Source organism: Betta splendens, chromosome 9 (assembly GCF_900634795.4).
Source record: "Betta splendens chromosome 9, fBetSpl5.4, whole genome shotgun sequence".
Lineage (NCBI taxonomy): Eukaryota > Metazoa > Chordata > Actinopteri > Anabantiformes > Osphronemidae > Betta > Betta splendens.
Window position 1 is genome coordinate 29,211,588 of NC_040889.2, and position 12,610 is coordinate 29,224,197.

General features: G+C 46.7%; 2 protein-coding genes across 6 annotated transcripts in view; one reads left to right on the forward strand and one right to left on the reverse strand.

Annotated features, from left to right (window-relative positions):
- paqr3a (progestin and adipoQ receptor family member IIIa) lies at positions 1–6,966 on the forward strand. Of its 3 annotated transcripts, none has more exons than XM_041072334.2 (8): positions 1–139; positions 1,262–1,493; positions 1,830–1,992; positions 2,915–3,070; positions 4,709–4,906; positions 5,361–5,451; positions 5,534–5,689; positions 5,767–6,966. In XM_041072334.2, exons 1-7 carry the CDS (start codon positions 109–111, stop codon positions 5,674–5,676), a joined length of 1,014 nt encoding a protein of 337 aa, XP_040928268.1. In that variant the 5' UTR covers positions 1–108; the 3' UTR covers positions 5,677–5,689; positions 5,767–6,966. The 3 variants fall into 3 exon arrangements, with proteins under 3 accessions (XP_040928268.1, XP_029018384.1, XP_040928269.1); XM_029162551.3 differs by lacking the exon at positions 1–139 and adding an exon at positions 526–701; XM_041072335.2 differs by lacking the exon at positions 1–139 and adding an exon at positions 723–1,058.
- Positions 6,956–12,610, reverse strand: part of bmp2k (BMP2 inducible kinase) — a 22,042-nt gene continuing 16,387 nt past the window's right edge. For all 3 annotated transcript variants that reach the window (XM_029162544.3, XM_029162543.3, XM_055511636.1), the window contains one exon: positions 6,956–9,392. In XM_029162544.3, coding sequence (XP_029018377.1) covers positions 8,017–9,392 — 1,376 coding nt within the window. In that variant the 3' untranslated portion in view covers positions 6,956–8,016. The remainder of the gene's footprint in view (positions 9,393–12,610) is intronic.

Sequence of the window (12,610 nt, forward strand, 5' to 3'; positions counted from 1 at the left end):
GATGACAGTTGGCGACAAGAGGATGTGACAGAGTGTCAGTGCAGCGGGCCGACAGCCAGGAGACTGAGAGCTCCACCCAACGGCCACGAGCAACACGGCCTCACCTGCATGTGCAGCCACATGATGCTACAGACACACAGTATGTCTGGAAAACAGTCACAGGGAGCTACAGAATCCCCGGTATTAGTAGAGTTAAAAAAGGATTCATTCGAATTGAATCTATTGCTGAAGCAATTGAAGCTCGTTGACATATATAGAAAAGGTTATTTAGCGAGTGTGCCCAGCTGGTTGCATGCGTGCATGAGAATATTTTGAAATTTTTAAATTAACCTGATCGCTCCTGAAACTGAAACGTCCTTTGGGATGTCAAAATTGTCTAAACGTATTTATTTGTGTGTATTTTCTGCCACCTCAAATGTAAATGTGTTAGTAAAGAAAGCATCATAATTTTTATGTTATTATTCACTAGCTCCGGGGCCTCGTCTCGCGCTCGCCTGCTGTTTTTAGTCAGGCGCTCTATTCGGACGCACCACCGCGGTCCTCTGCAGATGACGTCATTACTGATTTGGACGATGTTGTAGCCGAAACTTGACAAAACGTCGCGTTCATATTAAAGTTGTGCTCGACACGTTCACAAATGCGTAGCTCGTATTATAGTAAACCCCCAAATGGATCAAACTGCACATATTCCAAGTTAAAAGGTAACGTTTTTGTTAATTGGTTGACACTGAACAATGCGCTATTTTAGCTAGCGTTAGCGTGGTGCTAGGTTTCGAATCGCTTTGACAAATTCTCAAATTTTACTTTTGAATTTGATGACGGCGGAGCTATTAGGTTTGAAGAAAGCTACTTTGAAGAGTGTCTTGTTTGGGCCTAATCGGCTCACATGTCTTTAGAAAGTTAGTACGAAAATCATGTTTTACACGTCACTGCCATTTTTTTTTGTTTTGCCTGAACGAATACAGGATGAGTTAAAGAAGTAACTGCTTGTTGTCGGTGTGTTAGAGTCTAAAGCATTACGTTGCCATAGTGTCCTGGAGAGAGTTAAGGACACGCAGGTGGGTAATTTTCCTCTAAGGCTCCATCAGTCCAGACTGATAATATGCATTTCTATGGTATTTCCGATCCATTTCACAGGATTTCTTCTTCTGCCACAGTAGCTCCCCAGTCAGACGAGGTTCTGTGCCACAGCCAAATGTGTTGTAGTGTTTAATTAGATTTGTTACCTAAGATAAAAACTTAACTGCATGTGACTTCTCAGCTTCAGGTCTGACTCCAGCAGCCTCGTCTGGCCCAGCCATGACCCAGAAACCCCAGAGGAGCGCTCAGACTACACACTACATAGAACTGGGAGGTTATCAGTACTGGCCCGTGTTGGTGCCCAGAGGTATCAGACTATACACGTATGAGCAGATCCCAGTATTTCTGAGGGACAACCCCTACATCACAGATGGATACAGAGCCTACCTCCCTTCCAGACTGTGCATCAAAAGGTGAGAATCAGGATTTGGCAGGATTTCAGTGTATAGGACAGAAATACATTGCTGCATACATACAGATCCAATCGTACTCAGTAACGTTTCATAGTGTTTTTTTCTTGTTCCTGTTAAAGCCCTAAAGTAGTTTTCATCTGTATATGTTAAACACTTTATAAATAGGCTGAAAACCATGTGTGTGGGTTAGGATGCTGTCAATGGTTTAGATTAATCAAAATCCATATCAACAGAAGTGTGACACCCAGTTAGAGCAGTTCATTACACTGAATTTGTTCATGTCTTTGAATGCGAGTGATCGATTTTAGCCGTAAATAAAGTAAATTCTCTGTGCAGCGTCTTCATTCTGTCCAATGAGACGGTGAATATCTGGAGCCATCTGTTGGGCTTCGTCCTCTTCTTTTGCCTCGGCGTGTACAACATGGCCTTGGTGCTTCCAGGCATCAGTGCCTCCAGAGAGGACTACGTCATCTATTCTATCGGCCTCTTCTGCTTTCAGGTGCAAACTATTCGTATTTCTCACATCTTAACAGTTTGACTCGTTGCTCAGTTGTTTATCGGATTCATTGCTGAACGACTTGGCTGTTGGGAAAATGGGGAGCACTGTGTTTAATGCTGAAGCTGCTATTCATAGTGGGGATTTAGTTACAGTGTTGTTATTAAATCCTTTTGTGTTCTGTTATTGTATGACAAAGTATACGGCCTCTCCTCCATCAGCTGTTCTTAAAGTTGATAAACTCGTTTTGGTACGTCATGTTAATCATGTTGAATATGTCCCTGTGACTTCTCAAATACACAGCAGGTTTTAACACAGCTGTCATCTTCAGTGTTGTTACTGAATACCTCCCACCTCTGGATGCTGTGTGGACAGTTAGGATTTCCAGATTATTATAAATACTGTAATGTGCAACATTCATTGTCTAGCAAACAAACATTGTTAGAGTCAACATGTCTGCTGTGATGCATAGCTAAGTGGAAGGACGTTCAACTACCTCACATGCAGTACAACGTGTTACCATGGTAATAGTCAAGCTAGTGTAGCTGGCTAAAGAATAACCAGAGATAAAGACACCACTAGGTTTGCAGGATCATCTCATCCTCTCACATGGAGCTCGTCTGACTCTGGAAAGATGATGATTTGTTTCAACAAATGAGAAGTGATCAAGCTCAGAGTAAGAACTTTTGGGGTTTGGGAGATTGCTGTCGATGAGAGGCCCAACCTCGAACGAAAACAATGAATCAAGAAAAAGTAGTTTACAACAAGGCAAAGCGCAGATAGCAGGACGTGAAGGTTGTCAGTTGCGACTTTTATAAAAGGCAAGAGGTGGAGAGAGAGTTTGCACATCTTTTAACCGGTTGTCTGTTGTCTTTTTCTGCCACATGCTTTGCTGCTGTCTCACCGGGATGCTAATCACCCACAGCTGTGCATGCTGTGTTCGGTGGGCTACCACCTGTTCTGCTGCCATCGCTCAGAGAAGACCAGCCGCCGCTGGTTGGCGCTGGACTATGCTGGTTTGTCCATCGGCATCCTGGGCTGCTACGTCCCCGGAGTTTTCTACACCTTCTACTGCAATAACGTGAGTTCACCGTCAGCCGCCACGTTTGCGTCTCGTTTATGTGCAATCTGTTCTCGCTGGCTGCCAGCGAGGGGGTTTACTTTTCTCAGCACATCGGATAGTTGATGCAGCGATAAAAGAACAGATGGACAATATCACATGTGGTCTGAGGCATTTTTCCCTTCATGAAATCAGACTCAAAAACAGACTTCATGAAATCAGACTCAACGTGTCCTTATTGTCTTTATGATTTGTCTCCGTTAATGCTTATTTTAGACAATTTCTTGTTGGTTTCTATAGTGAAGGACATTTGTGTTCAGGGCATTTCGGACGTCCTTACCGTTAAAACATGTTAACATTTTAAAGTGTGAGTAAAAAACACACTTCTGATTTTAGTTCTTGATGCTTTTATGTGGCCTTAAATAAGATTTACATCAGATAGGTGGTGAAACAATGAAACTTGCTATAAACACGTTTTATGTTGTTCAGTGATGTTTAGATCATCGAGGCTCACTTTGCTCTTACATTCTCTACAGCTGTAGATTTAAATATGATTGTGTCACTACACAGACCGTCTAACTATAATACTCCCCCGAGGCGCTTTAGCTCCGCGTCCTCGGCCTTTGAAGAGCAGTAATTGAATAAAGTCGGAGCGAAGCTCACAGTCTGGCTCTGCTGATTGACTCATTGTTCTGGTGAATAAGCAACACGACACCTTCGCTTGGAAAACAGCCCTTTGATGACACCAGCCAGTTTCAGTTCCGTATTCCAGCCGCCCACCAACATGTTTTTTTTCTCCTCCTCCTTTTTTTTCAACTCCTGAAGTGTTTGGCTGTGCTCCGTAATGTTTCCCCCGCATATTGGAAGCAGGGTTATTTTGCCCCCAGAACGCAGCTGAAATCTGCTCCAGCCCAAACCAGATGGCTGCGTTCACGGAGCGGTCCGTCACTCCTGTTCCCCACCATATGACGATCGCAAGTCTGGGAGCCGTCTCAGCGAAGGGTCCCCTCCCCTTCCTTGCCAAGACTGGGGCTTCGCTTCTGGGTGGCTCCACTCCTGTGGGAAGCCAAGTCCCTAAAGAAAAACTGATTTTTATATTTAGCCAGTCAAACTCTTGTCTTGTCAGTGTTTTAGAAGTGCAGATTTGGAGGAGACAACATGGCGTCTGTTATGAGAAGAGCTTAAGAAATTTGGCTGGAGCCGAGCGGGGCCTTGTTCCTGGTGTAAATTTATTCACTGTGAAATTCAGCAGGACTTGTCACATGAGGACGTGTGACTGGACGGAGGCCTACATCCACACGAATGGACAGAAGGGACGGAGCCGAGGCGCTCCAGACTTCACACACTTCCTTAAAGAAGTTTAAATATCAAGTACACATCTGAGGCCTCGCTCCACTTTATCATACAGTAACTAAAACAGTTAGAGCACATACAAAGGTGTTTGTTGTTGTTGTTTAAGGAATTTGTTACGTTATGAAACGCCAGTGCAAAATAAATAAATCTGATCTCTGATAAATGGAACTATAGCGAGCAGACGTACGGCCTTTAAGAAAACTGAACTGACTATATTGACTCATTTAATTATAAGATTACATTGAGACATTCCTATCATCATTAAGCACCAGAATGTGAAATCCCGTGTCCCTCCTACACCTGCAGTACTGGCGGCAGGTGTACCTGGTGACGGTGCTGGCCATGATCCTGGCCGTCTTCTTCGCTCAGATCCACCCTCATTACCTCAGCAAGCAGTGGAAGCAGCTGCGCTCGCTCATCTTCTGCTTGGTGGCCGGCTACAGCCTCGTCCCCACCGTCCACTGGGTCTGGATCACAGGAGGCGTCTCCTCGGAGCTTGTCCAGGTCAGATTTTCCCTTTTCATTTTCAGGTCATGAAGCAGTTTTTTGTGAAGCAGCATGTTTTTATCTGACACACGGTTGATATAGAACCTGACGGATGTGCTTGTATTGTCTGATATTATCATCCTTTGAGCATCTGGATCATTTTGATGCATGTGCAACAACATATTTTATAGACTACATTTATATGAATATATGAAGCGTCACTGTTTTAGGTCTCTACGCATTTCGTGTTTGTAATAAATTGAGTTAATTGGCAGTTAAAGTTACTGTTCAGTTGTTTATGGCGCTCTAATAAGTGAAGTTAACTGTCCAGCTGTTTAATGTGTCTCAGCTAATTAACATCTGAGAGAAGTTACTCATTTTTTTCTGCAACTAACATTGGATAATAGTGGATTGGTGTTTTAATGTTTTCCTGAAATCATTAGTTTGTAATGAACATCTCGTCTCCCATCAGGCCTTCGTTCCTCGTATCCTGGGGATGTACTTCATGGCTGCTCTAGCTCTCATTTTCTACGTTTCTAAAGTTCCTGAACGCTACTTCCCCGGTGAGCGAGCTCTCCTCCTGCTCCAACCTCTCCACACTCACCGTTTGTCATTAAGGTCGCTTTACAAACTGATTTATTTCAGGTCAGCTCAACTACGTGGGCTCCAGCCACCAGCTGTGGCACGTGCTGCTGGTGCTGATGTTTTACTGGTGGCACCAGTCGTCGGGCTTCATCATGGCGTACAGACACAGCCACCCCTGCCCCAACGGGCCCCAGCACGCGTAGGGCGGCGCCGGCGGTGAGTGGACAATCAGCCACGGTTAGTCGTTACACACGGCAGCAGCGCTGACGTCTCCTGCTCCGTCCTGTCCTCAGGTTGCTGAGTGGCTGCAGCGTTCGCTACAGACGGACGGACGCCTTCTTACCTGACTTCAGTTCAGCCTCACTTGTGAACGACTGCAGGAACGAATCCGCCCACAGGAGACGCTGAGAATGTTCCCTGCAGCCAAACGGATGAGGTGACTGAACAGCATATTTGCACTGAGCTCAGATTCAGACTCTAAACCAGGCAAGTAGCAGCTCCTGTAAGTGCCTGTAAATAAAAGCTCATGTAGCTCCTGACACAAGTCTCTAAGTGAAGACTCGTGAGATGCATTCTCACAATGCATTAGAATGGTTATGTTCAAATTCGGCTCAACAGTATTAACACTTTGAAATTTAAGTGAAAGGAAACAAACATTCTACTTGTTAAACGTCTAAGATGTGAATGTAAGTCATAAATGTTTCCAATGTTCCAGTTGAGGTAAACTCCAAACCACTTTAGTCTGCTCAAAGCAGCCCCAGTGTCTTTCACCACAAATAGTGCTCAGATAGAGAAACCAAAGACTATCTTTTTCTATTTTCCATGTCTGCATTCAGGCTTTTTGGTTTCGGCTCAAACAGTTTCAGTCCTAAGATGCTTTATTTCCATTTTACCGGACCATCATCATCGTCACAGATCTGACCTTTCACTTCATGGTTTAAAACAATTTATTCTTACACGTTAGAAGCTGCTAAATTCCACTTTGTTTGTTCTTAGTGTGTTTATTCTTCACTGCTCAAATCATCCAATCTGTTTGTACAAGTTAAATCTTCTTAAAGGTGGAAACAGCATTAGTTTGTGACACTGCAGTCATTGTTTTACTACTTTGTGTCTGACCAGTGTTTCAGTCTGTTCTCGTTAGGGTGAAGTGCAATGTTAAACATCATTTGTTCTTTTATTTTGATAATGACTCTATTCCAAAATGTAGCACATCCATGGTAGAAAAGAGTAACACAATGTTAGCATCAGACGTTATTACACCAACATTGGATAATGTTTGTTTTAGGCTCAGTGTTTTTATTACATTTAAATTACTATTATTAGTAATAAGTGCCTCATCTTGGAGTAAGTCATTATTAAAGGTTACATTTTAGATCATAACATGTTTTGTATTTAACTTATTATGAACCTGCTGTTTGTAAACATCAGCTTATTTTACTCTCACTGCTGAACTTGACTCAAAATAAATGAGCCATATGCTGGTGACCTGCTGAGATGAATGGTTTTATTGCGTCAAACACCAGTATAGTGTGATAAATACAAGCTTCACCCTGTGAAGGGCAAAAGAAAGTAAATGTATAAAAACAAAAACTGTGTTTTAACAAACAAACACCAGTGGTTCTGTACGGATGCAGTGCTTAAGGCTGTTAGAGCAAAACTAGTCTGGGAAGATCAAGCACCTGAACGTCCCGTCTCATCCTGAACGCAACACGCCCAGCGGTGCTTTTACTGTCCGTGATCAACAGGGAGGCTGAGAAAGTCGCATGGTGTCGATAGAAGGACGCGGCTGCAGCTCTGATGACGTCCAAGTGTAGAAAACCCTGGAAAGCAGCACGAACCAGTTTGCGCTCAATAACATCGTAGGAACAATCTTCAAGCTAAAGTCACGTCAGTCTGACATCACAGGTTTGGGTTGAGTGCTACTCACTGAACATCACTACGACCAGGCTGATTCAGCTTTGACAAGTTCCGACCTCAGACCAAACTAGTGCTCGGTTGTGGTTTTGTTGTACTTCTTACACTCTGAACATCATAAAATAACTTTAGCGCTACTTACAAATGGTGCAAACTTAAAACCTGTAGCCGACACATTCACCTGTAAAGCAATTGATCCCGTCTCACGACTCATCTACAGATACTGGAAGTTATGCATAGAAACGTCTAGTGAGTAAAAAAAGTGGTTAAGGTCAAAGGTCAACTCCCAAACAGCCGAGCCGCCGGGGGCCAAGGGGGCCGACGGGGTCACGGTTCCGAGGTACTGTGCAGCAAGGCAGAGCCGAGCTCGGGTAAGGCTTCGTGGTGCTAAAACAAGGGATCATTGGTAGATGTGAAGGCCATGAGGCGCTTTAGATGAAGCTTCTAATCACAGTATGAGTCTCTGTCCAGTTCAAACGACTAGAAAGGAGAAGACGCGCCAAAAAAGGCTTCTCAGCAAATGGATCCAGCTAAAAGACACGTGGACGCACAGCACTGAAGTATTTAACAAGAGCTTCAGGTCGTCAGAGCCTCGACTTCCACGATCCCAAACCAGGAGGAACCAAGAGTTACTGCTTGGAAGGAAACGGCGCCGCTCCGAACGGGTCCGGCTCCAGCGGCTGTGAGCTCGGCTGCTGGGGTCCACCGTGGACCACCAGCTCTGTGAAGGGCACCGCCCCGAAGTCATCCATGGTTCTGGGCTCCCCGTGCAGGGAGCCCGTCCAGGACCGGCCATTAGCCGGGCCCACGTCGCTCTTCCCTTCGCAGAGGCCCGGGTACTGGCCGTGCCGGCCGCCGTCCGGCGGGTGGAAGGGCCGGGCTCCGAACGGGTCCAAAAGGGCCTCGTCCACTGACAGAGCGGCTCCTTTGTCCTCGGTCATGCTTATGTCCAGGCTGATGTTCTCCTTGGAGTCGGAGGTGCTGAGGAACTCGTTGCTGCTCTGCGAGTCCCTCCGGCCCACCTTCTTGTGCCTGCGGACCCTCTCGGGGGTGCGGTAGGTGGGCTTGCCGGCCTTGCGGGCCCCCGTGGGCGTGCCGTGGTGCCGTTTGCCGTTGGTGCCGCCCGCCGCCTCCTGCCTGGTCTTCCTGTGGCGCGACGACAGCTTCTGGAGGCTCCGCTGCTTCAGCCTCTGCTGCTGAGGGCTGCTCGACTCGCCCGGCGCCGGCCGGAAGATGTCGTCTGCGCTTCTGGACGTGGTGGGAGGCGCCGCCGAGCCGGGCTGGAAGGGGGAGAAGCCGAAGACGTCCACGTCCTCCGGGGACACGGGCGGCGTGTGGCCCATGTGGACGTCGCTGCCGCTCCTGCTCGACCGCGACAGGTTCCGGCTGAACGGCGCTTTGGTGAAGACGTCGAACTCGTCCGCAGCGCGGCGCTCGTGGCTCGTCTGCCTGAACGGGGCTTTGGAGAAGATGTCGGTGCCTGGAGGCCCGACGGGCGCCTCCTCCTGGAGGAACGGGACGGCGCCGAACACGTCTACAGCCTTCGCGGCGGCTCCCGCTCCAGCCGGCGACTCGGGGGGCGTGATCAGAGCGGCGCCGGCGTTTCCTGGAGGACGCCTCGTAGCCGCTTTGAGGGCTTTCCTGGAGCGACCTTTGACCCTGCTGGGGTCAAAGTCTGAGTCTGAGCTGTGCTTGTCCTCGTCGTCCTCGCCCTCCTCTTCAGAGTCCATCAGCAGAGGCCTCTGTCCTAGATTCTCTGGCTCGGTGTCGTCGCCGTGCTCGCTGTTGAGGGCTTCGTCCTCCTCCGGCTCCTCTTCCTCGCTGCTTTTTGGTGAGGGAGGGTCAGACTCGAAGTCGCTGTCGGACTCTTCTCCCGGTCGGCAGTTGGTCTTCCTTTGTCTGGGCTCCTTGGCTGCTGCTGCTGCTGCTGCTGCTGCTGCTGCGCTGGTGGAGACAGGAGCAGCAGCATCCTCGACTGTTTCCTCCATCAGCATCGCGTTGGTACCTGGAACGAGACGGAGGCCAGGTTTTAGCCGGTACAACTGTGACCCCTGACGCTCGGCGATGCTTAAGCAGGATTACTTGTCTCAGAGTTTGATTTCCCCAAGTCCACAAACGCAAATCCCAACAGTTTGTCTTGCATTGAAGCAGAAGGAGCAACGGAGAATCACTAAGTCAATATGGTGTGAAAGCTGCTCTGACCACAGCAGCTTAGCTGAGGAAATCACACCCAGCTTCCAAGAGCTACAAAATTGCTTTTAAACTCTCGTCTGTCGGAGGAAGGAGTTAAGCTCCTACTTCCCTCAGATTTAAATAAAGGCTCTACTCCTGCTCCACTTCTATAAATTCATATTTGGCATTTAATGAAAAAATTGTGCCTTGTGTGAATTTATTTCCAAGAGATTTGCATAATGGCAACTTAGAAATTAGCCTAATTAGCAAGTGGACAGTCTCCAATTACACTGAAAATAAATGGCTCCACACACAAAGAGCCAATTTATTGTTCCCCATTATTGCGGCAGAGAAAGGACCCCTGCTGTGAACACAACATCTTCAACCATCCAAACTGGCAGCACACGCCGGCAAATTAGCCAAAGCTTGTTGATGATTAACCAAACCAGGCTACGTTAAACGCTAGAAAGTGTCTGGAATAAAATATATTGAATGTGAAAACACGAGGTGCTGTGCATCTGCTGGCGCCACCTGGAACCACGTTCCCTCGCACCGAGACAGTCTCACTACATCAAGGAGAAGAACCTGACACACGTTTGTTTCCTTGTTCCTGTGGGAGAAGCTGAAGGATTCTGAGAAAACGCTGCAGCTCAGAGCATCTCCTCCCGATGCCGAGCCCAGATCGACCCGATGTGTGAGCGGTGCTTTAACTTTACGATGCTACTGCTCCAGAACCCTGGGGAATTATTATGTATTCTGCCTTTTTTTCTGACTTCTGAGTGAGACACAGCTTCTGATTATTTAAACAGTAAAACCACTGATTTCAACGCTGCTACACACAAAACTTAAGGAGCAACATGAAGTTTTCTATGTGTAGAAACATTTTCTGCTTCCTCACATCTGGATTTTAGCAATAGTTATCAGACGCTGTGTCTTACAAGGCACCAAAAGAACACAAGGATTTAAATGTGTTAAGATGGACAATCCTGGTCCTCCAGGGAACCGTCCTGTGGTTTTCCAGCTGCTGATTGACTGATTGGTAGTAGTTGGGGGGGTCCCTGGAGGACTGGGACTGGACCCCACTGTAAACACACAAATGATCAGCACAGACACGAGATTTATATAATGATCAAATAGCTGAAAACATTTGCATTTGTTGTAAAATGTTTGGATTTTAAGTTTAAGAGTCAGTGTGTTAGAGAACGGACACATTCAGGACGTGGAACTCACGCGCTACACATTAACATCAGGAACATCTTGCTCTTGGTGTCATGGTGGAGATTTGTAAACTTCCCAAAACTTTAAAAACGCTACAAACGCTGCTTTGATTTTGAATGTCTTTTTATTTAGCAGTAACATTCTATATAGAAAAAAAAATACATTCACACAATGATACAAACCTTTTACATAGTCTGCTGCGAAAACAAGGTGTAAGACAACTCTCTAGGCTCCTGCAGGACAGTCGCTCAGATCTAACAATTAAGAAGTGTTGACTTGGATTTTTGACATTTTTCAACACTTATAAAATACAGACGTTTAAGTTTCTAATCTGAGGCCACTACGATCCCAAAAAAACTGAAAAGAGAGAAGCAGTAAACTCACAGATGTAAACATAAAACAGTAAATGTCTGCTTCTGTGTTCGTCCCATTAATTCAGGTTTTTTTACACTTAAAATCAAAGTAAAGTGCGTTTAATGGCTCTGTCGTCCCTTTTTCCACCTGTTTTAACTAAATCCATCCACCAGTAACACATGAACAAGATGTTTCTGAGTTATGGCTGTTTTACTGAATGAAAAAGCAAATTAAAATAGCTGAAGTGAAATGAGGCAAAGTTCCACAAAGGCCCAATCGAAGCAGGCGGTGACACGAGCACAGAAACGAAGTGGAAGCGTCAGGTCCACTTACCTTCAGCTAAGCACTGTACAACACGGATGAATGAGATGGCCACTCGCTTGCTGCCCTGAGGAGCAGTAGCACAGCGAGGATTCACACACATTCACATGCAGCGTCTAACACCAACGGCTGACGACCGCAGGGGTTAATGGCAAATCGAGCACACGAGCAACCACTCAGCAGGAACCCAGGGATCCTGGAGCGGCTCACGCCGCCCGTCGTTGCTGATGGACGAGGACCGGGTTTATTACAGGACTCTGGCTGAAGCCATCGGTCGAGTCTGTCGGAGGCAGAGCTGCTCTGCACGTGAACGTGAGAGTCCACCGGCTCCTACACGGGTCAGACTGAACCCCAGCAGGACTGAACCAGAGGTGGATCAAGTCCTGCCCAAAGTGTGAGACAGTTGATGGTGGAGGAAATGATGCCGCAGCAGCTCTGCCTCAGACGAGAGGAGTAAACAACCAAGGTCTGAGGTGGCACAGGGAGGAAGCGATGGCACAAACACGGGAAGCTGGGACCGACAGCTGAGCTGCTGGGTAATGTCCAGTACAGGTGGTTTCCCCTTTGACCCAAATGGATTTTTACACTTATCAACTCACAACAACAGTCAAATATTTCCACACTTACATTCAAGTGCTCAGAGGGTATATTGCATCTTCTACTCTACTCTAAGCTGGAGTCAAAGCCATGAGATAAAGAAAATCTACTGGAATATAGTCTTGAGATAATCAGGTTACAAATTGAATTTCTACGTATTCTAAACTGCCTAAAAAATAAGCAGTTCACATTTAAGGAGCAGGAAGAGAACAGAGGCACAAAACGCTTATTGCTGCCACCGATGAAACACGCGAAACTCTGCACTGGGGCTTTCACATCAGTGGAGAGTGGAGGTCGCTGTTGGACCACATGTAAACCAGCTGCTCCGTCGAGCGCGGCCTAGCGTCGACCTACGCAGTAAACAAACTGCAGAGCCACAGCTTTGGAAGTTCAAGTGTCAAGTGTGGTTTCTTACGCCAGTCGTAGATTTTAAGTTTCAGGCCTGAGCAACGTTTGGGTTTCTCCCGTACGGTTAATGAGGACGTACCAGACGAGTCTAGAGCCCTGCAGGCGTCACCCTAAGATGAACGAGATCCAATCAGTGGAAGTCACAGCCCTGTT

Coding starts and splice junctions, on each gene's coding strand:
- paqr3a (XM_029162551.3), top strand. CDS start 638: ATGCGTAGCTCGTATTATAGTAAACCCCCAAATGGATCAAACTGCACA. Junction 1,494..1,829: donor TCCAGACTGTGCATCAAAAG/GTGAGAATCAGG, acceptor TTCTCTGTGCAG/CGTCTTCATTCTGTCCAATG. Junction 3,071..4,708: donor ACACCTTCTACTGCAATAAC/GTGAGTTCACCG, acceptor CTACACCTGCAG/TACTGGCGGCAGGTGTACCT.